At 59.2% G+C, this 23,452-nt stretch overlaps 2 protein-coding genes across 9 annotated transcripts in view; one reads left to right on the top strand and one right to left on the bottom strand.

Moving 5' to 3' along the window:
* Positions 1 to 3,594: 3,594 nt before the first annotated feature.
* On the top strand, positions 3,595 to 16,054 carry NCF1 (neutrophil cytosolic factor 1). 2 transcript variants are annotated; one of them, XM_045074932.1, is made up of 11 exons: positions 3,595 to 3,728; positions 6,861 to 6,941; positions 8,995 to 9,070; positions 9,207 to 9,372; positions 10,329 to 10,381; positions 11,625 to 11,738; positions 12,069 to 12,176; positions 12,962 to 13,079; positions 13,989 to 14,096; positions 14,576 to 14,721; positions 14,955 to 16,054. In XM_045074932.1, exons 1-11 carry the CDS (start codon positions 3,657 to 3,659, stop codon positions 15,074 to 15,076), a joined length of 1,164 nt encoding a protein of 387 aa, XP_044930867.1. In that variant the 5' UTR covers positions 3,595 to 3,656; the 3' UTR covers positions 15,077 to 16,054. The 2 variants fall into 2 exon arrangements, with proteins under 2 accessions (XP_044930867.1, XP_044930866.1); XM_045074931.1 differs by having other exon boundaries at positions 3,596 to 3,728; positions 11,625 to 11,747.
* Positions 16,055 to 17,430: 1,376 nt separating this feature from the next.
* Positions 17,431 to 23,452, bottom strand: part of LOC101689163 (general transcription factor II-I repeat domain-containing protein 2) — a 36,421-nt gene continuing 30,399 nt past the window's right edge. The window contains exons 14-16 of one of the 7 annotated variants that reach the window (XM_045074925.1): positions 22,680 to 22,863; positions 22,456 to 22,561; positions 17,431 to 17,634 (exon numbers count right to left, since the gene is read on the bottom strand). In XM_045074925.1, coding sequence (XP_044930860.1) covers positions 17,596 to 17,634; positions 22,456 to 22,561; positions 22,680 to 22,863 — 329 coding nt within the window. In that variant the 3' untranslated portion in view covers positions 17,431 to 17,595. The other 6 variants (XM_045074929.1, XM_045074924.1, XM_045074923.1 and 3 more) reach the window with 6 other exon arrangements.

Here is a 23,452-nt window from a genome sequence, read left to right as displayed (position 1 = left end):
GCCCCCGCCCAGCTCACAGCAGCCCGCGAACGGAGCTGTCCCCTGTCCTTGCAGGGAAAGCACTAAGGCTCCGAGTCAACTTGCCAAGGGGGCTCCCAGCTAGAAACGGAGCAGTCCCATATCCAGAGCAGGGGCGGGTGTGTGTGTGTGTGTCCAGTGGACGGCATGGACGTGTCCTCCCCCAGGGCGCTGCCTCCTGCAGCCCAAAGGCGGGTCGGAGCCCACACTCCCCAGGCCTCGGGTCCAGGCGAGAAGAAATTCCCAAGGGTGGGACTCAGGTGTGTCCCGAGCCCTCTCCGAGTTCAGGCACCCGGTTCCCTTCTGATGAGGCTCCAGGGGTCATTCCCGACCGGCCCAGAGCCCATTTCGGGTCCAGTTTCCTGAGAAATAAGACTCGTGGTCCCTTGGGACGCAGATCTCGGGCACCCCGCGTTTCTGCGTGCAGACCCCCGCTCGCAGTCAAGAGCCTTGACCCTTCCCGGCCAGCGTCCCCTCCACGGGGTTCCGCTGCCTGCCAGTCCGTGGCAACTCGGGGACCCCGATCCTGCCAGTGTGGGCACCAGGAGAGAAGTGGTGCTAAGGGCTCGCCCAGGGCGTCCCCCGGCGGCTGACCCCACCCCAGGAGGAACAGCAGTTGGGAAAGGACCCAGAACAGCCTCAGAACAATGGCTGATTTGTCCCATCCTGGAAAAGCCCTAGACTTGCTCTCTCGACACAAGCTCCCAGGGGGCCGTGCCCGGGCCTCAGGCTCCGCTGTCAGACCCGTCTCCACTCGGCCTGTCTGCGTGGCCCAGCCCTGGGGATTTCCTGGTTGAGAAACTGGCCAGCCCGGCCCCAGTGGGGAAGGCCTGGCTGGAGACGGTGGCATCTGGAAAGTCGCGAAGCACCACAGGGCCCGGAGGGACAGCCCTGCCTCCTTCCCAGCAGGCCCGGTTTGAGAAGCTCCTTCTCTGGGGTGTTGGCGCCGGCAGACTCCTCCCAGTCGTGCTCATTGTCCATTCTCATGACCAAGGCCAGAGCAGAGGAGCCCAGTGGCTGAGAGCCTGGGCCTGGGGTCCGGACTTCCTGGGTTCAAATCCCAGCTCTTCCCGTACAGGCTGTTTCCCGCTCTGTGCCTCAGTTTCCGCATCTGTAAAGTGGGAGGAATAGGGGCCCGTCCCTGAGAGCGTCCTCGTGAGGACAAGGTGTTCATAAATACAAAGCTCTCCTGACCCCGGGCCAGTCCCTCCATCGGGCCGTCAAGGGGCAGTTGGGGGGGACCCTGGGCGGCTGTTCCGGTGCACAGCTAACCGGGCCCCAGACAGCAACTTCCTCATCGCTGTGATCTGATCGTCACCAAACCGTACGTTTTTCTGCAGTTTTCTGTATGCTTCACAATAAAGTCTTAAAACTTTTTTAAAAGTTTAAGTCGCCCCCCCCCCAAAAAGAACCTGCTATCTGTTCGTTATCTCATTCCTTCACCTAGCTCGTCCCCTCCCCCCCCCGCCTTTTTTTTAACCCTTTGATCACTTGCTTGTCTCAAGCATGCATTCAAGTCGGTCCGTCCTAGCCTCACAGAGGCTTTGCACCTGCACGGCGACAGAGGTCACTGCCCGCCACAACGGGACGTCGCTTTGTCTCGCGCCACGGATGCCCCGGCTGCCGGTGCCACGGGACGAGGTACGGGAAGGCCACGGGAGGGAAGTGGCAAGGTGGCAGCTGACCGCTGGAGTCTGCTGGGGACCCTGGCTGCCCTGGCCCAGGGCCTGTTACACAAGAGTGGAAAGACCACGGGAGGAAGGGAAGGAAGTGCCGAGACCCGGCGCCTAGGAGGTCCCGCTGGCCGCCAGCGCCGCTGACTTCCCCTGCCCACCCCCTCGCTGTGCCCAGGTGAGCCAGGCCCGGGGCCGGGCGGGGACCTCAGGGCAGCACCGTGTGGGACCAGGGGACAACCAGAGAGCAGCCATCGAAGCACAAACATAACCCAGACCCTGCGTGCCGGGGCTGGGCAGATTTCCCAAGAGCCCACTTGCAGAAGTGGCAGCCTCAAGAGGACAGGACACCCCAGCTGCCACCCACCTGCTCCCTTCCGGTCACCGCTGTCCCCACCCCGGAGGTCACCCTGCCTGCCCACAGTGTAGACGGGCGATGGGGGTTTCTCAGCTTGGTCTACATGGCGTCCTGCCGAAGGTGTGCTCTCTTGTCTGCCTTCTGTCCCTCCACCTTGTTTCTAGAAGTTTCCCTATGTTGTGTGATGCTGAGCACTGTATCCTCCTGCGTGGGAAGATTTTATTTTATTTTTTGAGGATTTTATTATTTGAGAGAGAGCACCAGTGGGGGGAGGGACCGAGGGAGAAGCTGATGCCCCGCTGAGCAGGGAGCGGGACTCGATCCCAGGAGCCTGGGATCCTGACCTGATCTAAAGGCAGATGCTTAACTGAGCCAGCCAGGCTCCCTGCAGGAAGATTCTAGATGCGTCACGGAGATGACCAGAGAAGGGCCTTGCAAGGCTGGCCACACCCAGGACTGGTGACCTCCCAGTGACCACAAGCGATGGGCCAAGCAAATCTCTCAACATAGCGGACGTGCCCCCTGCCCTTAGAACCAGGAACAACCACCCACGTTACCGGTCATGGTAACGGTCACACATCGGCATGCTTTGGCCACCTCACCCGCAGGAGTCCAGGGGGACTCGTGGCTCTCAGAGTGCTGGTGGCCTTTGCCATGGCCTCTGGGTCTTGGAATCTGTGCATCTGGGCCACCAACTGGCCCCGCCAACCAGAGCCTGCAGCCTGGGTTGGAGGCCACCTGCCCTGTGACCTCGGACCCGCTCTGTAACCTCTGAGCCTCCGGCCCGACATCCCCTCTCAGTAGAGCCTGTGGTCCCATCTCACTCAGGAGGAAACTGAGTCAGGACCGAGGGTCCACTTGCTCAGGATTTGAACGCAGTTCTTACCCAAAGCCTGTCCTCTCCGCTCCTGGCTCTCAGTCACGCACCCCTGCAGATATGCACTTGACTATGCACTTGACGTTCACTGGCTCACACACGCTCCCATGGCGGGGACTGGAGGACCCTCTGCAAGCCAGGTGCCAGGCTAGGGCTTGGGGCCAGAGCCCTGTCGCAACAGGCCAAGCCCTTGCCCTCATGGGGCTCATGTTCTGGTAAGGAGACACGTTGTTAAAAAAAGATGGAAACCGGCAGTGTGTCAGTGTAGTAAGTGCTCTGAATCGAAACAGGAAAGGTGGGGGGACGGGGCGGGGGAAGCATGAAGTTTTGCTCCTTTGCACGAAGTTACCCAGAAAGGCTTCTCGGAGGAGGTGGCATCTGAGCAGAAACCTGAAGGCCAGGAGGGAGGGAGTTAGGGACCAGGTCCAGGCGGCCCGCAAGGGAGGGATGGGCGTCCCCAGGCCGCGGGGCTCGGGGCGCGCAGACGGCGGGGAGCGCCCCGCAAGCGCTCGCACCCACCGGGCCGTCTGAGGCCGCCCACGTCCGCGCCGTCGGCGTCCGAGGAATCCCAGAAACCGAAAGAAGAAGCGGCGCCCTCCCTGCCCCCTCCCGCCCCCTCCCGCCCCCTCCCGCCCCCAGCCCTGGCGAGGCCAGAGCGACTTCCTCTTTCTCCCGCATTTAAGGCCCAGCCGGGGAGCGCCCCGCCGAGGGGAGGCCCCGCAGCCCAGCCATGGGGGACACCTTCATCCGCCACATCGCCCTTCTGGGCTTCGAGAAGCGCTTCGTCCCCAGCCAGCACTACGTGAGTAGCCCGCGGCGCCCTGCGGGGGGCCCTGCGGGGGGCCCTGCGGGGGGTCCGGGGGCCTGGCGGGGGGCGGGGGGGGGCGTCGCGGAAGCGCAGGTGCCACACGGCGCTGTCCCCGCGCGCTCCCGGGGCCCCGGCCCGTCGTTGTGCGCCTGCTTGTGCGCCCCTGAAACGCGCGCGCCCGGCACCCCGGGGCCCTCGAGGACGCGCGGCCTTGCGCCCCCGCCCCCGCCCCCGCCAGCCGACCTCACTCCGTGCCGCCGCGCCCCAGCCGGGAGGCCCCGAAGGCTCCCGGTTCGCGTCCGGGCAGCGCAGCGCGCCACTGCGGGGCGCGCTCCTCCGGGCAGCCCTCCCTGACCATCCGCGGTGTCAGGGAGCGGTCCTCGGGGAGGGACGCCTGCCGGCAGCCCTCTGTCTCCCTCCGCTGGCCCTGGGCTCAGTTACACTGCCGTGGGATCCCCTCCAGGAGGTGACACCACCAAAGGGCCCGAAGTGTCCCCTCCCCTCATCCGCGGTCCTGGGAGACGGGGATGCATCTGCCCAGACATGTCCACCCCACCCCACCCCACCCCACCCGGGGACCCCAAGCCCGGAGGAAGGCCAGGGAGGAACTTGGCTTTGTAGGGCACCTGTCGTATCCTGCCTAAGACCTTTCTTCTCTTTCTTCACTTTAAATTTTGAAATATATTTTTTAAAGATTTTATCTATTTATTTGACAGAGAGACACAGTGAGAGAGGGAACACACGCAGGGGGAGTGGGAGAAGGAGAAGCAGGCTCCCCGCTGAGCAGAGAGCCTGATGCGGGGCTCGATCCCAGGGGGATCCTGACCTGAGCCAAAGGCAGACACTCAACCCACTGAGCCACCCAGGCGCCCCGAAATAACTTCAAACTTGCAGAGAGTTTGCCCCTGAAGTGCAGATAGCTCCAGTGTCCCCCCACCTCCCACACCTGTGCTCCCTCTCTTCCCCCCCACCCCTTTCTCTCCACCAATCATTCCGGAGTAAACCTAAGTAAAGGCATACTTTTTAAAAAATCGATTTATTTGAGGGAGAGAGAACTCAAGCCGACTCCCCGTTGAACACGGGGTTCAGCCTCACCACCCCAAGATCATGACCTGAGCGGACACCGAGAGTCCATGCTTGCCCAACTGCACCCGCCAGCCGGGCGCCCCTCGACTGTGTGTTTCTTCAAATCAGAAGCATCCTCTTCCGTCACCGCCGTGCAGATGTGTCAACATCAGCAAGTTGGTGTGGATGAAACACGGTCCCCCCCGACCCCCCGACTTCACTCGGCTTCCACCCGTTCCCCTGCTTCTCCTGTAGTAAGAGTGTGCCAGGGTCTGGGATCCAGCCCAGGACCACCTGCTGCATTTCAGTCCTCGTCCCCACTCTCCAGACGCCCTTCATCTGCGTCACTCCTTGTTTAACTTTTATTTCTCTACGTCATCTCTACACCCAACACGGGGCTCCAACTCATGACCCTGAGATCAGGAGAGGCATCCTTCACTCACTCCGCCAGCCAGGCCCCTCCGAGTCTGCTTTTTGTTTGTTTTTGTTATTTTTTTCTCTCTTGATGTAAAATTTATGTAAAATGAAATCCACCCATCGTAGGGATACTTTTGCAGGATGTCCCACCGTAACCCAGACCCTGGTCAAGGTAGAGATTGTCGCCATCAGCCCCCGGTTTCTCTCACTCCCCACCTACTCCTCCACCAGCCCCCGGACGCTACCACCGTTCTGATCGCTGTCCGCCTTGCGTGCGTGGCGCTTGTTCCAGAATGTCGTGGAAGGGGAACCCTACCTGCCACGTGGGTGGTCTTTTGTGTCCCTTTCACTTAGCGGGATGCTTCCGAGACCTACCGTGTAGGTGCACCTGTCAGTGATTTGTTCCTTTTTGTGGCTCAGTAGAACTCTCCCAGTTCTATTTTGGTTTCTCCTCACCAAGTTTCCTTTCCTTTTTTTCTAATAATGTCTTCATTGAGCTAAAATTCACCTAGATAACTTGTACAACTCAGTGGTTTTTAATAGTCACAAAGTTGTGCCATTATTCAATTTATATATATATATATATACATATATATATATTTAAAATATATATATTTTTAAAGATTTTATTTATTCTTTTGGCAGAGATCACAAGTAGGCAGAGACAGGCAGAGAGAGAGGGGGAGGAAGCAGACTCCCTTCTGAGCAGAGAGCCCGATGCGGGGCTCGAACCCAGGACCCTGGGATCATGACCTGAGCTGAAGGCAGAGGCTTTAACCCACTGAGCCACCCAGGTGCCCCTTAAATATATTTATTAATTTGGTGTATTTATTTGATAGAGAGCATGAGCAGGAGGGGCAGAGGAACAGGGAGAGAGAATCCCAAGCAGGCTTGGAGCTGAGCAGGGAGCCCAACGTGGGGTTCGATCGCACAACCCCGAGATCACGACCTGAGCCCCACCCAAGAGTCGGAAGCTTCACCGATTGTGCCACCCAGGTGCCCCTCACAGAGTCAATATTAGATTTTCGTCACACCCCAAAGAAACCCCAGCCCCGTTAGGAACCTCCATTCCCAGCCCAGCCCCCACAACCACTCATCTACCTTCTGTCTGGGTAGATTGTCTCTTCTGGGACCATACATGGGGCGCCTGGGTGGCTCAGTGGGTTGAGCCTCTGCCTTCGGCTCGGGTCATGATCCCGGGGTCCTGGGATCGAGCCCCGCATCGGGCTCTCTGCTCAGCGGGGAGCCTGCTTCCCCCGCCCCCCGCCTGCCTCTCTGCCTGCTTGTGATCTCCGTCTGTCAAATAAATAAATAAAATCTTTAAAAAACAAAACCAAAAACGGGACCATACAGTCTCTCCCCGAGTTCTCGAACGGTCTGAGCCCAGGCTCTTCTGTCTCACCGCCCATAACTTTCCCGCTAACCCCAGGAGCCCCTGTGTCTCCAACTTACAGATGAGGAATTTGAGTTCATTTGGGAGGAGCTGAACATCTCGCCCCGGGTCCTAAAGCTGGAGAGCAGGAGCTCTGGGGTCCCTGAAGTCGGTGCCCTCTCAGTCACCCGGGTCACCCGAGGGTCACCCTGCTCTCCACCGCACCCCTGCCCCCAAGTCCCAAACTGAACGGGTCCCCCCCCCCCGCCCAGGTGTACATGTTCCTGGTGAAGTGGCAGGACCTGTCTGAGAAGGTGGTCTACCGGAAGTTCACGGAGATTTACGAGTTACACGTGAGTGCCCTGCGCGCACATGCGTGTGCATGCGCGTGCGCATGTGTACATCAGGGAGGGGACGTCGCACCCAGTCCCAGCTCTGCCCTTCCAGGGGGAGGGTGGCCCCAGTGCTGGCCGGGAAGGGAGGAACGCAGAGCACCCCCGGCCCACAGCGAGGGGCATTATTCCTTAACTTAGAGCATTTCCCTTAGAGCACGTTTTCGTGTTTATTTTTTTTAACGTAAACTCAATTAGTTGACATATACCGTATAATTAGTTTCAGAGGTAGAGGCCGGTGGTTCAGCCGTTGGGAATAACACCCCGTGCTGGTCGCATCCCGTGCCCTCCTCAGGGTCGCTCGTCGGCTGCCCCGGCCCCCCGAGCCCTGCTCCAGCCACCCTCAGTGTGTCCTAGAGTTGAGAGTCTCTTACGGTGTGTCCCCTCCCTGATTTCCGTTCTATCTTTCCCTCCCTTCCCCTATGAGTCCTCCGTCCTGTTTCTTAAATTCCACAGACGAGTGAAATCCTAAGATAATTGACTTTCTCTGATGGGCTTGTTTTGCTTCATTAGCATAATACCCTCCGGTTCCATCCATGTCGTCCCAAGTGGCAAGATTTCCTTAAAGTATGTTTTAATGGGATAAAATACACAGAACATAAACTTAGCATTTTTTAAAAAGATTTCATTTATGTATTTGGCAGAGAGAGAGGGAGAAAGAGGGAGAGAGTGAGCACAAGCAGGGGGAGTGACAGGCAGAGGGAGAAGCAGGCTCCCCGCTGAGCAGAGAGCCTGATGCGGGGCTCGATCCCAGGACCCGGGGATCATGACCCGAGCCGAAGGCAGAGGCTTTAACCCAGTGAGCCACCCAGGCGCCCCGACCCACAAGCCTTTTTTAAGATCAAGAAAATAAAACATTACAAAAGAAGTGGAAAGCACCCTATATCCCCTGCCCTTGTCCCGGCTCCATCCCTGGATGGACACACAGACACACACAGACACACACAAGTCCAAGAACAAGACAGAGTCGTGTTAAGCGTGCGTTTTCCGCAGGCTTTCCAGAAGCCGTCAGCATCGTGGCTGTTTCCTTCTCTGCCTTTTTCCTATTACTAGGTCGTGTTTTTGAGACCGGTCTGTACTGATGTGTATGTGACGCCGTCTCTCCTCTTTAAACTGTTCTGGGTTGTTCCAGTGTAGGATTAGCCCCTTTTTACTGACTGGTGGACTCGTTCGTTCGTTCAACAACTATTTACCGAGCACCCAGAGTGCCCGCGCGTCCTACTTGGTGAGCAGGAGATGCTCTGAAGGTGACAAAGGCATAAAAAAGATACAAGTCCTTGCCCTCCCTTGTGGACCTTCAGTCCTAGCGGAGGAGTCAGGTTAACAGACAGAACGCAAGGAATTCACACAGTATGTTAGACAGTCGTCCGGACTTAGTGGGGGATGGGAGCACTGAGCTAGGAGGGGAAACCGCCAGGGAGAAGGTTTCACTGAGGGGGTGACATCTGAGCAAAGAAAGAAGGACAAGAGAAAGAGAAAGCGCTACGGACAAGTGGGGGCTGGGGGAAGAATGGGAAGAGCAAGTGCAAAGGCCCTGGGGCAGCAGTGGGCCTGCAATATTCAGAGATGCCTGGAGCAGAGGGAACCAGGGAAGGGTGGGTAGTGGCGGGGAGGTAAGTGAGGCGGGCGGGGACAGGTTTGCGGCGGGACCTTGCAGACCAAGGTGAAGCCTCTGGCTTCCAGTCTGAGTGAGCTGAGAGTCGGGGAGGGCTCTGGGCAGAGGGGAGACGGGATCCAGTTTAAGTGTGACGAGGGAGCTGGATTGAAGACAAAGACGGAAGGGGGCATAGGTCCGGGCTCGGTGGAAGCTCAGATCGAGATGGCGGCTGTGTGGGTAGCGACGAGGGTCAGATTCTGGACAGATCTCAGGAGTAGAACCAGAAGGATCTGCTGGTGGCGTGAGCGGAAGGTAGGCCAGAAAGAGCGGACCCAGGACGGCAGCCGGAGCGTCCGGCCCGAGCCAGGTGGAGAGTCGATTCCGAGTCGGTGCCTTCACCTCTTCTTTCGTGTCCAGAAACTGTTAAAGGAAATGTTTCCTATCGAGGCGGGGGACATCAACCCACAGAACAGGATCATCCCCCACCTGCCAGGTGAGGAGCAGGGTCCCCTGGCCCGGCCGCCCTGGCCTGCCGCACCCCAGCCGCACCCCCCTCCTCCCGCCCCCTCGGGGACTCGACCTGGGCGTGTGCTCACGGGGCCTCTGCTGTCCCTCCTGGGCCCCTCCAGCCCCACGGTGGTTCGACGGGCAGCGGGCCGCCGAGAGCCGCCAGGGCACCCTCACCGAGTACTGCAATGCCCTCATGAGCCTGCCGGTCAAGATCTCCCGCTGTCCCCAACTCCTCGACTTCTTCAAGGTGCGCCCCGATGACCTCAAGCTCCCTACGGACAGCCAGTGAGTGGCCCCTCGTTCCGGCCCTGAAGTGGACGAGGGAGGGGCGGTGGGGAGCTCTGCCTGGGGAGGGGTGCGGGACCTCTGCTAGGACAGCTAAGTCAAGTTCAGAGAGGGCAGGCGACTCGCCCAAAGTCACACAGCCCAAAAGAGAAGGAGGAAGGGTTTCCACTCTGGCCTGTGTGACCTGGAAACTGTACACCCCCCCCGGCCCCCCGCCCCCAGCATCCCTGCCGAGTCTCCCCCTGGAGCCCGCTGAGCCTCCCGGTGCTGGGTCCGGGGTGGGGGAGCTCTCTGGGCTGGGGGTCCAGCATCCTAGGTCCGCAGCCTCAGCTTGCCTTCTGAAAGCAGTTTCCCCATCAGTAGGGGGTGGGAAGGGCCAGAGGGAGGAATGGGGGTCGAGAGAGCATTTACAAGGGGTGAAGCGCTCCTAGGGAGGGGGCGCGGGGAGGGCGGTGGCCACTGTTGGTGGAAAGCACCGGAGAAGCCGGGGGAGGTCCCATGTGCCGTCCTGCTGGGGAAGGTCCCTCTCTCGGTCCCTCTCGGCTCGCTGAGTACGGGGGAGGCCTGGGGAACACACAGCTCCACTGAACAAACCCCCCGACCCAGGGCAGGGCAGCGCAGCGCTCATGGGCCTGGGTGGCGGAGATGCCCGTCGCCCGTTGGCCGCTGCCCTGAGGCCCCGGAAGAAGGGAGCTGCCCCCCCCCCCGAGGTGACAAGAGCCTTTCCCGGACCAGGGTGCCTCACCTGCGTTCAGCTGTTGCCTCCTCCTTTGGGTCTGCAGAAGGCGGGGGTGGGGGGCCTCTCCTTGCCCATCCCGTGGCTTCCTTCCCTCCGCAGCAGCCCCCAGAGCCCCTACATGCCTTTTCCGCTTGGGCAGTTCTTCTGTGGGTCCGCCTGGAGCGTCTGCTCCGCTGTGGGAAGCTGCACACCTCACCCAGACTCTTCTTTCCTGCAGGACGAAAAAACCAGAGACCTACCTGGTGCCGAAAGACAACAACAGCGTTTCGGGTGAGTGGCGGGGACGGCCACCTGTAGGTCACCCCACGGCGTGGGTGGGGGGATATGATATAGGATCCTGAGCACAGGCTCTGCAGGGAAATGGGCTGGGGTGGCGGGGGTGTGTGTGTGTCTCGGTGGCTTGCGCTAAAGGCTGGGGGTCTTTGGGGGTCGCTGGTCATCAAGTGAAGCTTTTGGAGCTCCCATCTGTGGCTGCAGAGCCCAGCCCGACCCTGGCTCCCAACAGCCCACGATGTCGTGGCTGAATGAATGACCAGGTCCAGGGGTGCAGGCGGCTGTCAGGGCTCATGGTGTCCGATCTGTATGGCCGATACTTGTTACTAATACAACCTGACGTTGATTAAGGACTCACTCTGCCCCAGGCCCTATTTTAAATGTCTCGCACGTATTAACACATTGTAATCATTTCTGTAACAGTAGGAAGTGGGGGTCAAAGTGCTACTAGCCCCATTTCACAGCTAGACACGTGGAGGCTTGATTTAACTGGGGACTCAGGTCATGGCATCCACGAAATGGGGAGCAGGATTCCAACCAGTCGGTGGGATGCCTGGATGGGGTCCATGGGCCATTCAGGGTTTGCTTGGGGGCCCAGCAGGGTCTTAGTCTACACGGGGTGAAGCGCCACAGACGTGGGGGAGGAGGGCGGGAAGGTCTTCAACGACAGAAATGAATTTTCTCACCGTTCTGGAGGCTGGGAGTCTGAGATCGGGGTGTAGGACACCAGTCCTGCGGGGTCCGGGCCCCATCCCTATCTCTTCCTTAAAGGCTCTAACTCCAGATACAGATTCCAAGGTCCTGGGGCTTAGGGCTTCAACATGTGAATTTTAGGGAGGGAGGAAGAGACGTATTTCAGTCCATGACATAGCGCAGGAGCAAGACCCCGGGGGGCAGGGTAGAAATGCAGACTCTCAGGTCCCGCCGCAGACCTATGGCATCAGAACCCGCGTTCCAGCAAGACCCTGGGGCGATCGGCGTGCACATTAGGGCCCTGGGGGGCTGCTCACTAACTCGAGTGAGAAAGAGTGTGTGTCGGGTGTGTGACTAGCGTCAGGAACACAGCAGGTGCTCCGTCAATGCAGGGCTGCCAAGACCGGCTGGTGTCGGCCGCTTTCCAGTTGGCAGGGGCGGGGGGGTCCAATTGCTGCGTGCCTGGTTCTGGTGGCCTGTGCAGGGGACTGCCTGGAGGAGGCAGCCCATCGCCCCTGTCTGCTCACCCCGCTCTCCTTCTGTCCAGACATCACGGGCCCCATCATCCTGCAGACGTACCGGGCCATCGCCGACTTCGAGAAGACTTCGGGCTCCCAGATGGCTCTGGCCACGGGGGATGTGGTGGATGTCGTGGAGAAGAGTGAGAGTGGTCTGTCTCCCCGCCCTGCTGGGACCTTCCCCACTGACGGGCTTGTGGCTCCTTTGGGGGGGCCCCGACTGTCCTCCCCACGCCAAGGGCGCCTCCTCAGCCTCCCGGGGGAGGATTTGGGCATCTGTGCATCCCGGGTGGGGGGGCGGTTAGGTCCAAGTGGCCAGACCAGCTTCCGGGCGTGCTGGGTGGGAAGCAGACTCTGGTCTGAATCTGAGTGTTGCATGTCTGTGTGTGTGTGTCCTGCTGTCCTTACCACCCTGGGGGCTGAGGGAGGTGCCACGCCCCCCCCCCCGACTTCTGGCCTCCCCCCTCCCGCAGGCTGGTGGTTCTGCCAAACGAAGACAAAGCGAGGTTGGGTCCCGGCGTCCTATTTGGAACCCCTGGACAGTCCTGACGAGTCAGAGGACCCAGAGCCCAACTACGAAGGTGCGGCCTGCCCTCTACGGCCGTAAGGATGTGAGGGGCAGGGGACCAGAGGGGCTCCGGGCTCTTCAGAAACCGGAAACGATCATATCCACTTTGGGGTTGGCTAGGATTGTGCGGTGGACAGTAGGTCACGGAGGAGACCCCAGAGTCTGGCTCGAGAGGCCCAGGTAGGAGGTGGTGCCCTTGGTCAGGACAGAGAGCCAGGAGGTAGAGTAGGGGTGGGTCCGGCTCTGGCCGGGTGCAGCGGGAAGCTGGCGGATGAGCAGCGCTGCGGTTCAGGAAGGAGTACTGCCTGGAGGCGGGGGCATCCTCGCTGACAGCAAGGGGAGAACCCACAGCGCCCCCAGCTGGATGGGGCCTATGGGGAGGTGGAGATAAGTTAGATGACCCGTATTTTAAAATGGAGAGATTTCACAACCCAATGCGGATTTATGGCACCTGTGGAAAACCCGGTAAAGGCACGGATGCCGGGTCAAGGGGCTCAGGTCCCCCGTGGACGGGCGCTCCACCCCTGCACTGTCTGCCCAGCCACGCGGCCTATTGAGGTGCCTGGTCCTTGATGTGGATGTGCGGATGGTGGGGGCTGTCGCGGGCAGAGGGCAGAACTGCAGGTGACCCACGAGTGGGGGGCAGGAGCCTGCAGAGGGAGACCAGCCAGGACCAGGGGAGAGGGCGGTCCTGGGCTCTTGCTGGAGGAAGCCTCGGGACCCAGAGAGCAGAGGAGGGGAGGCAGGCAGGTGCTGGGCCGACCCTCACACCGTGCCTCTGCCCCCGCGGCCAACCAGGTGAGCCCTATGTCACCATCAAAGCTTATACCGCTGAGATGGAGGACGAAGTGTCTCTGCAGGAGGGAGAAACCATCGAGGTCATTCATAAGCTCCTGGACGGTTGGTGGGTCATCAGGTAGGAGGGCGTCCCTACTCCCCCCGCCCCCCCCCCCCGCTGTGCCCACCCCGAGGGTCAGCCCTGGCTCAGGGGCTGGTCTGTTTGGGCTCCATGCTTACTGGCGAGTGGGACTCCGGGTAAGCCACCGCCTCTCTCTGGACTCAGTTTCCATTTTGGTAGCAGATTAGTGATTATCCCGCCCAACCCGGCTGTCAGGGTTCGGTGTCCTTGTCCTTTGTGACTTGGGGTCACCTCGCCATCTGTTGTTCTTTCTACAACACGACTCATTGTTGCGTTCGTTATTTTACTTGAGAAGCTTTTTGCTTTGAAATCTTTGGTTGTCACTGATTCTTGTCTGGTCATGCCTCCTGGGGGCTCTTCTCAGACCCACCGGGCCTCCCCAGGTCCTTGGACACCCTTTCAGAGCCTGGAGTCCTAGGGCCTGTCCGCGGCTCGGCTCGGAGCTTGTGGCCACAGCACCCACCATCAGCCTGGCCCCGGCCTGGGGGCTCGGAGGCAGGCGGATATCTCTTGACGACCAAGCACAAAACCCCAAATTAAAAAGCTTTTGGAAGAAAGCATAGGGGAACTTGGTGACCTGGGGACAGACAAAAGTTCTTAGACACAGGAAGCCGTGGCTTTGAAAGAAAAAACTAACAAATACAGGGTGGCAGATGTTCGACTGCAAACACATGTCCCTAGGGGTCAAGTTGGACCCGCTAACTTCCTCGCACTACCAACATCATGGCTGAGGGGCCTGTCTGGCACAGATAAAGAAACTGAGGCCTGGTGGGACAGGGTCTGGTGTTGGCCAGGCTTCAGGGTGTCTGCAGCCTCCAGCTGCCTTAACCCCAGTTGTTTAGAGGGACCCCTGAGCCCCTGCTCCCCCTGTGACTGCGGGGGCTTCGAGGGCTGCCTCTGTTGCAGGAAAGATGACATCACAGGCTACTTCCCATCCATGTACCTACAGAAGTCTGGGCAGGACGTAGCCCAGGCCCAGCGGCAGATCAAGAGCCGAGGGGCACCTCCCCGGAGGTGAGCGCGGGTCCCGGGACTGGATGGGGGTGAGGAGGGAGTGCCGCGTCCCCTCTGTGGGTGCAGGCCCTGGATTGGCCTTGTGGCGGAGGGGGGCACTCCAGCCAGCTGGGGAGTCAGCGCCCTCGCAGGATCGAGGGTGGACGTGCCCTCCCCCACCGTGGGGCCGGCACGGGGGCGGTGGGAACGCAGGCGTGTGGGGGTGCAGGGGAAGACCTCGATGCCCCCGTGCCTCGGGCTGGCCCCCCAGGGCGGCGGCAGTCCAGAGGGCTTCCTGGGAGGGGCCGGGCTGAAGGCGGGCGAGGGGCGTGGGAAATGGACCTCCAGCCCCGCCGCGTCGTGTGGGGTCCCCGCCCCGCTCCCCACAGCCCGGGGCCAGGCGTTGGACCCCAGGGCGGGTCCTGCGAGTCCCTGCAGGCTGGGACGCGGGCGCAGCGAGGGTGGCCCGGCCTGCAACGCCCCCGTCCCGCTGCACCCAGGTCGTCCATCCGCAACGCGCACAGCATCCACCAGCGGTCGCGGAAGCGCCTCAGCCAGGACACCTACCGGCGCAACAGTGTCCGCTACCTGCAGCAGCGTCGCCGCCCGGGGCGGCCGGGACCGCGGAGCGCAGCCAGCCCCCACCGTGAGCGCGGCCGGCCCCCTGGGGCGGGGGGCGGGGCTGCTTGGGGCGGGGCCTGGAGGAGGGGTGGGCCTTCTTGGGGCGGGGCCTAGAGGGTGGGGCGGGGCCACGGCGGGCGTGAGAGTCCTGAGCGGTCTGGAGGTGGGGCTGCCCGGGGAGGCGGGGTCAGGGGTGGGGCCTGGAGGGTGGGGCGGGGCCTCTCATCAGGCCCCCGCGCTTTCCGCTTTCCGCCGCAGGGGAGCAGCAGGAGAGCGAGCGCGCAAAGCCACAGCCCGCAGTGCCCCCGCGTCCCAGCGCAGACCTCATCCTGCACCGCTGCAGCGAGAGCACCAAGCGGAAGCTGGCGTCGCCGGTCTGAGGCCGGGCGGCTTCCCCGAGGTGGTGTCCTGGCTTCTCCGCCCTGCCCCGCCCCCTCCCTGTATACACCTGTACAGACCCAGAAGTCTGGATGCCTCGGGCAGCCCGGCCCCGCCCGGCTAACTGTTCCGCGCTCTCAGTTGATGCTGCAGGGAGTGGGCAGAGGTCCTGCAGAGCAGCCGGGCGGACCCGGCTGGGGCGTGCCCTTGGGGTTATTTATAGAATCGGGACTGTGGACTGTGCGCTCTGCTGCGGCGGGAGGTTGGGGTAAGTTGCAGGAGCCGAGGTCCAGGTCCGTTGGCACACTGCCTTGGCCTTGGCCCAGACTAAGTTTGCACGGGGCCAAGTGCAATAGGAACCCCCGGTCCCCCGCACACCCCCGCGCTGCCTGTTTGGACAGAAGCTGCCTGCTAAAACTCTGGTCCCACTGCAGAAGAGTTCTGAGGAAGGGTGCCGCAGCGCACCCTGTGTGCCCCTTAGTTCGGTGACAAAGAAGAACGATCATCTAGGTATAGGGAGATGGTTATTCACTGCCCAGTTAGGAGGCTGTACCAGAAAGCAGTCACTCACTGATGCACCGTCCCTCGGTCCCTCGCCGGCCCCACCAGCCCTGCTGCCAGCCCATGGCCTCAAAGTCTTTGCTGGTGGATCTTCTGCAAAATGCGAAGACACCAGGGTGCAACCTGGGCTGCAAATCTTGCAAAAGCAGCAGCTTAAGAGGAAGGCAGTGGGGAGGGGCGCCCCTCCCATAGGGGAGGTGGCTCAAGACAATGGGCAAGGCTGGTCCCTTTGAGAACCTCCCGGGACCCTTCCTCTGCTTTTTGCACACTCGGTGTGCTGGAAAAGTGCAGCCCCTCCCGCGCTAGCATGCGAAGCTGTGGGAGAATGAACCACCAACCATCCCAACCCCTTTGCTTGTTCAGTCGCAAGTATGATTAAAAAAACAAACTGTGTGAGATAAAAATACTGATTTTCCTAATTTGTATTTTGATTTTTTCCAAGCTAAGTTCCTGATCAAATGTTTTTCTCATGGTTTCCTGCATCCTTGGTCCCCTGGAGGTGGCCTTGTGCTGGCCCCACTGCTGCCTGCTGAGGAGGGGGCCCCGGGGGGGTGCAGGGGCCTGAGGGCGGGGGGGGGCCTCTGCCGTCCCCCAGCGGAACCTAGGGAGAGCGCTGAGCGCTGGGCAGGCACGCCTGCAGGGGCCTGAGTTGCGCAGCAGCTGGTGTGTGTGTGCGGAGAATTTTCCAGGGGCCAGGCACAAGGCGGGGCTCGCTCTTTTTCTTGTTTCCGGTTCTGAGAACAACCCTGTCAGGGTTATGGTGGTGGAAACCAAGCCTCAGAAAATGTAAGCGGGTTTTCAGGGTAATATGGCACGTGGGTGGCAAAGCCCGGAGACAGAAGGAGGCTTTTCTTTCTGTTTCCAAAGCCCTACAGGACCCATTAGGCTCTCCTGACCCCGCAGAGCTCCTGGTCTGTGGCTCAGCCCTAGCGGCGGGTGCTGTGGCCGATGGGCACTCAGGGAGGTGACAGGGTCCCGGCTTCCAGAGCTCCAGCCCCCCACCCCCACCCCAGGCCAGTGTTGGAGGAGGGACCAGTGTCCTCTGGCCGCCCTGGGATGGGAAGACAGGGCCTTGGGGGGATGCCGCGCACTCTCTGCCCCTAGCAACTGATGGGGACCACCAAATCCAGCCCCCGGCTCCTGGGCTGGGCCCGAGCACCCCGCTCCTAAGGGCTCTCATTTGGAGACGCCCCATCAATCCACGACCCCAGAAAACCACCTGCTCATTCAGTCAGTTCTCCCAGGCATGGCTCAGTCGCCGAAGTGACGGTCCTGGGCCACTGCAGTGCCAACACGCATGCAGGGGGAAGAAGGAAGCTAGGGGGGGAAGGAGGGGAGTCAAAGCGGAACGGCCCATGGAGAGCCCGGTCACAGAAGGCAGCCCGGGCTGTCCCCTGCTGTCCCCTCTGGTGCTAACCACCATAATGCCACACAGGACAGCCACCTGTCACGGAATAACGTGGACTTAGGCGTCCCACAGCCCTAGTCTGAATCCTGACCACATTGCAGCATGTTACGTTGGCCGGTCACTGAATGACTCTGGGCCCGAGCTTCCGGTCTGTCACGGAAGGGGCTGACTTTTCCCTGCAGGGTCCACAGGGTCCCTTTCATACTCAGTGTAGACATCAGCCCAGGTACACCAGTACCCAGGTACACGGGGGCGGGGGGCGGCCTCCCCTGACCCCGCTGTAAACCAGCCCATTCCTCCTCCCAGAAAGGGAGCCTCTGAGCTAGCCAGACCCAGCCGTACCTGCAATCCACCCGCCAAGGACAGGAACGGCTGGGGGGGCGTCATTTTCCCTGGGTCCGAGGACAGGCACTGGGGCTTCAGCTGGGGGCGGGTCCCTTGCGTGGGAAATGGCCTGGAGGTTGGTCTCTCTCTCTCCTGCAGCGCCCCTTCATTTTTATCCAAGTGTTTGGTCCGTGGCTTCCTAAGTGGGTCACCACCAGGTCGGGGTCTTTAGCCTTTTTGTTCCCTAGTCAGATTAATTCCTCCAACCTGGAAAGTGTTCACAATTTTGGGTTACTAATTCCAGTGGCTAATACAGACTAAGAGCACGGTGTGTGTGTGTGTGTGTGTGTGTGTGTGTGTACACGTGCTTTCAAAAACCAGCTCTCCAGGGGTTCTGTGCTATAAAGGGAAGCCCATCAGGACAGTCTCCAGGGGACGGTCCCCAGCTTGCAAACAATGTGAGAACACACGGGACACCATGCACAGTGTCGTTTATGGTAAATGAGTATTACACCCGTGTTCGATTCACTAGAACCGGCCACTCAGTCGTGGTTCAGGAATGTCCCGATTCTTGGAAAATACTCCCTCAAGCAGTCAGGGGGCGAGGATATAGGTAACCCCCTCAAATGGTCCAGAAAAGATTAAACACACATGATACTCAGAGACTCATGTCTACACACTCACAGGCAACATACACACACACACACATGCACACACACGCACACACACGTACACACAAAAGAGAGGAGTGGGGGAGGCCCAACGAACAGGTGATGAAGCATCAGGGTAAAATTTCAACCATATGAGAATCTGGCAAGAGAACATGTAAGAGTTCTTCATACCTTTCTCATTTCTGCAACCTCTCTGTAAATTGGGAATTACTTCAAAACACAGTTTATTAATTTTTTAAGGCATCCCCGCACCCAACCTGGGGCTCGAACTCACTGCCCAGAGATCAAGAGTCAGCTGCTTTACTGCCCGAGCCAGCCAGGAGTCCCTCAAAATAAAGTTTACCAAAAACAAAAGAAAACAAAACAAAAACAGAAAAAAACCAAAAACCAAAAACCAAAACAACCTCCAAACCTCCGCTCCCTTGCCCTTTGAAAGCCTGTGTTACTTGTTAAGTGGGATTTTCCATTTTTAACTCCCACCTTTGTATGTCGGCGTGGCAGAGGAGACATCACATGGGACTACTGCGGTTGGCGAATGTGTCTCCAAGGGACCGTCCCCCAGCGTGCGAACGTGTTAGGTCACAGGGGATACCGTGCAAAGCGTGGGGGACTGGATGTGTGCGCGCATACCCTCCACGCATACACGCCTCTCTCTCTGTTTCTCTGCTGAGCGGCCTAAAACTTCCGTGTGCCGGCCTCAGGGGTGAGCGGAACCCGCCCGCCGCAAGGAAAGGCAACCACCAGGGATACAGTAAAACGCTCGTGATCTTTACTGGACTGTGTGGAGGCATAAAATGTCATACAAACGGGTCGGATGCCGCAAGTTGCGTTTCCGAGTCGGGGTGGAAAGAACTGGAAAGCGGAGACCGCGTGCACGTCGCCTTCTCATCTCGCCGTCCGTGGGGCGCAGAGGGTCGCAGTCGTCCGCGGGGTGCGGCCGGGGACGCCTTCCACGTCATGTGGCGATGTGGAGCACGGAATCCCACTGCGAGTCCTTGAGCCGCGAGCAGAATTTCGTCCTGCTCAGTTTCATGATGGAGAACAGCTGCTCGCAAATGTACGTGCTCCCGAACATGGACAGGATCTTGGCGCAGTGGACCCTGTACCTCGGGTAGCTGCCCCACAGGTACTTGCAGAACTCGGGGACCCCGACCTTGTCGTATTTCGTCTTCAGCACCGTGTTGCACTGCAGGTCAATGACCTCCATCTGGAGCGCCTCGTGCACGCTCTCGACCGTCACGGAGAACGGGGAGCTGAACAGGGTCAGTTCGCTTTCGTGGACCTTGAAGTCAGACAGCCTCTTCTGGAACTCGGTCTTCAGCTCCGCAATTTTGGGAATGTAGTTGAGGCTGTCGCTTTCGTTTCTGGAGACCGACTTCAGCGTGGGAAAGTGGGCCAGGTTGTTCCGGGCCAGGTGCGTCTCCCAAAGGCACAGCTTGGCCAGAAAGGCCCGGATGAGGTCGTACATCTGCGTGACGACCTGCGAGTGCCCCTGGAGGGAGATGTTCAGTGTGTTCAGGTGCATGGTCAGGTCGACCAAGAAGGCCAAGTCTCTGATCCAGTCTGGAGAGCTCAGCTGAGGCAGGGGCTTGCCTCGGGATGACATGAACGAGTCGATTTCTTCCAGCGATTCAAAGAACCGCTTGAGCACCAGCCCGCGACTGAGCCACTTGATCTCGGTGTAGTAGAGCAGGCTGCCGTACTGGCTGTCCAGCTCGTACAGCAGGGTCGTGAACTCGCTGTGGTTCAGCCCGCGGGAGCATATCCAGTTCACCGAGTTCACCACGACGCTCATGACGTGGTCCATCTTCAGCTTCTGCGCACAGAGCGACTCCGGGTGGATGATGCAGCAGACCGACTTGAGGTCCGAGTCCTTGCAGACCGTGGCCACCTTGGACTTGAGTTTCGTGACCAGGCCGTCATTCCTGTCCACCATCGCGGGCGTGCCCGTGGAGGCCACGCTGACCAGTTTGGACCAGTCGATGTTGAACCTCTTCAGGCTCTTCTCGACGCGCAGAAACATCTCGTTGCCGGATCTCGTCCCCGTCACGGGCACCGTGTCCAGGAGCTCCTCCGACGCGTCGAAGTTCTCGTCCACGCCCCGGATGAATATGGCCAGCTGCGGGGTGTTATTGATGTCCGTGATCTCATCAATCGCAATCGAGTAGGCCACGAATGACTTGATTTTTTCGCGCAACTTCTCCCATAAGTTCCCGGCCACGTCTTCTACGGGCTGCGCGGCGGCGGCGGTTTCCTTCGGGCTCACATTGGTCGGCGCCTGTTTCTGCTCGGGACCTGCGATTTCGGGTGACCCCAGGAGGTACTTCTGGAGCCCTTTCTTCAGCTCGTGGAGCTTCTCGTCGCGCATCTTCTCCGTGTACTGGTCGTAGTGCTTACTGTGGTTCGTCTGGTAGTGGCGGCGCAGGTTGTACTCCTTGGACACAGACATGCTCTGTTTGCATATCAAACACGTGGGGATATTCTGCACTTCCACGAAGAAATACGCTCTCTCCCACTTCTCTTGAAAGACACGGCCCTCCTGGTCTATCTTCCTTTTCCCCACTTTTGATAGAGACATGGAGACAAGACACATTTCACGTTTTCTCTTAATGCCGCTATACGAAAACCGACGGCAGAGACGTGATGATAAATGACAGGGGTGAGGCGGCAGGGCGCGGGGGGCATGGTGAACCCGGCCCTGCAGAGAGGGACGGCTGACTCTGAGCCCTAGCCAGCTGCTGCTGGACGGAAGGTGGGATCTGTGGCCAGATCTTCGGATTCCAAGAGAATTTAGAAATCGACTTTTTTTTTTTTTTTTTTTTTTTTAAGGAAAACGCTATGCCAGACACCAGGCTCAAACTCACAACCCCGAGATTAAGAGTGGCATACCCTACCCACTAAGCTGGGCGCTCTGGATCCCCAACATCGACTTTCATAAAACGTCCCCAGCTTTGCTTTCTTATCCTCAAAAACATCCCTGGGTTCTTAGCGTCGGCCGCTCATTCCCATTTTTAAGAGGTACGTGAGCCCCGTGAAAGGCGTCTTCTGTGATCTCAGGAAGTACCTGTTTGCCACGTCTGCTTTAAGCGACACTGATCTGACAGTACGTTCGCATTTGAATGTCTATTTTTGTTTATTTGGGTCTCAAGAGAACTTCGAAGTCACAGAGACGGGGATGGCCACGGCATGTGGTTGACCTGCTGTGGGCCGCAAAGGCCCTTGCTCATCGGCCCGGAACCGCACACAACTTACGTGCTTTAAATTTAAAGGAACCTGGCCATGAAGCAGGTGCACTCTGCTTGGAGAGAACACGGGTCTAAACATTCACTTCAAGGAAGTGTGGGCAGAGACAAGAAAGAAAGTCAACTTGGTGGCTGCCTGGGGCTGGGGACAGGAACAGGAGATGACAGAAAAGTGGGTAGGAGGGACCTTTAGGGGGTGATGGGAATGTCCTAGTGTTTGATGGTGGGGACAGTTTGCCTAACTCTGTAAATTTATCCAAAATTGCTGACAGGTATATGCCTCACCCAAGTGAATGTTATGGCATGTAAATCATGCCTCCATAAAGCTACCAAGAAAGGTTAAAAAAAAAAACAACTCATTAGGCAGCAAGATGAGTTTGGGAAGAACCATCGGGAATTTTCAGAGTATTTTAGCTTTCCCAGCTTGAACCATGGAGGTTCCTTCGTGACTCGGACTCCCGAGGACTTCCCTATGCCTACTTTCCTTTTCTTTTTTGTTTTTTTTAAAGATTGTATTTATTTTGACAGAGACAGAGAGAGAAGGAACACAAGCAGAGGGAGTGGGAGTGGGAGAGGGAGAAGCAGGCTTCCTGCTGAGCAGAGAGCCCGATGCGGGGCTCAATCCCAGGACCCTGGGATCATGACCTGAGCCGAAGGCAGAGGCTTAAATGGCTGAGCCACCCAGGTGCCCCACGCCTGCTTTTCTCACCACATGGGATGCTGTTGACTTGCAGGGACCTGGGGGCCAAGCTCAGAATACGGGGCATCACTCAGAAGAGATGCTGACCTCAGCCCCGGAGGGGGTCCTGGGAGCCCTCCAGTGCCCAGTGGCACCCTTTTGGCTCTGAACTGGGGGGACATCTGGGCGGAGGGCAGGGGTGTCCTGGGGGACGGAGCTGGGGTTCCAGGCAGGCGCTATGCACCCACGGGTCTGGGCTAGTTCAGTAAATGCTGCCCAGCCCCCGCCACCGCTCGCTGGCCAGGAACTGTGGGATGAGAATTCTGGTGAAGCCCCAGAAGGAAAGGACCTAATGACCAGCAGGTCACATAAACTGCGTCCAATGAACACCAGGCTTTGTTCTAGGGCTCGAGAAGCAAGGGCCCCGGGGTGAGGGCCCGGCGACACGTCTGGCGGTGCTGGGACGCCCTTCTCGTCCCCTCCCCGGGCTACTCACCGTTGCTAAGCTCCAGGCCTGGAAGCGGTCTGAAGGGAGAGAGACACAGTGAAAGCGACAGAGTTCATCTGTCCTCGGACACGCGGCTCCCGGAAGCGGCCACCTCCTGGGGTTAAAAAAAAAAAAATCCCACTGCCCCCTTCCCCATCGCCCACCCCCCACGGGTCAGGTGGTGGGCGACCCTCAGATTCATTCTCATCACCAAGCAGGGGGCGCTCACCTACCTGATGACCGTGAACTTGATGAATTCTGCGGCATCCAAGATCCTTCGCATGGAGCTGATCTCCAGGTAGCCAGGGGCCTTGAAGACCACGCCCGGGGGCATGCCGTCGATGACCACACAGCCAGGGTTGAACGTGATCTTCCTGTAGGGGACCTTCACCGGGAAGTCCGCCCCGATGGCTTCACCTGGGAGGAGAGAAGCAACAGACGCGCCTCAGTGTGCCACTTGCCTTTCCCAGACCACGCTTTGTCTTCACGGCCGAGGCGTTAAGATCCTTCCCGTCCAGGGACAGTGGGGGCGGTCGGCCACTGTTGCTTCAGGGACAGCCTTACTGACTTGGACGTTGGCAACGGGCAAGGTAACAGGCACAATTTCTCTCTCCATGAAAGAGAAACGATCCTGGCATGTACCTGAAAGAGGGTTTTATGAAGATTGAATAATGAGTCACACGGGAGTACTGAAAGCCATGCTCGGCTATTACGTAAGAACCCAGTAAATCGAAGAGAGAGAGTGTTGCGATCACGGTGTCCATGTAAAAGATCGTCGGGGAAAATACACACTGATTTTGATCGTAGCTCGTTCCCAGGGAGATTATTTCTTTTTAAAAAAAAACATATTTTGGGGGCGCCTGGGTGGCTCAGTGGGTTAAGCCTCTGCCTTCGGCTCAGGTCATGATCTCAGGGTCCTGGGATCGAGCCCCGCATTGGGCTCTCTGCTAGGCAGAGAGCCTGCTTCTCCCTCTCTCTCTCTGCCTCTCTCTCTGCCTCTCTGCCT

This window comes from Mustela putorius, unplaced genomic scaffold (genome assembly GCF_011764305.1).
Source record: "Mustela putorius furo isolate JIRA1106 unplaced genomic scaffold, ASM1176430v1.1 tig00000139_pilon_pilon_pilon, whole genome shotgun sequence".
NCBI classification, from domain to species: Eukaryota; Metazoa; Chordata; class Mammalia; order Carnivora; family Mustelidae; genus Mustela; species Mustela putorius.
The sequence above is the reverse complement of the archived record's forward strand: the minus strand, read 5'-3'. Positions and strand labels throughout refer to the sequence as shown.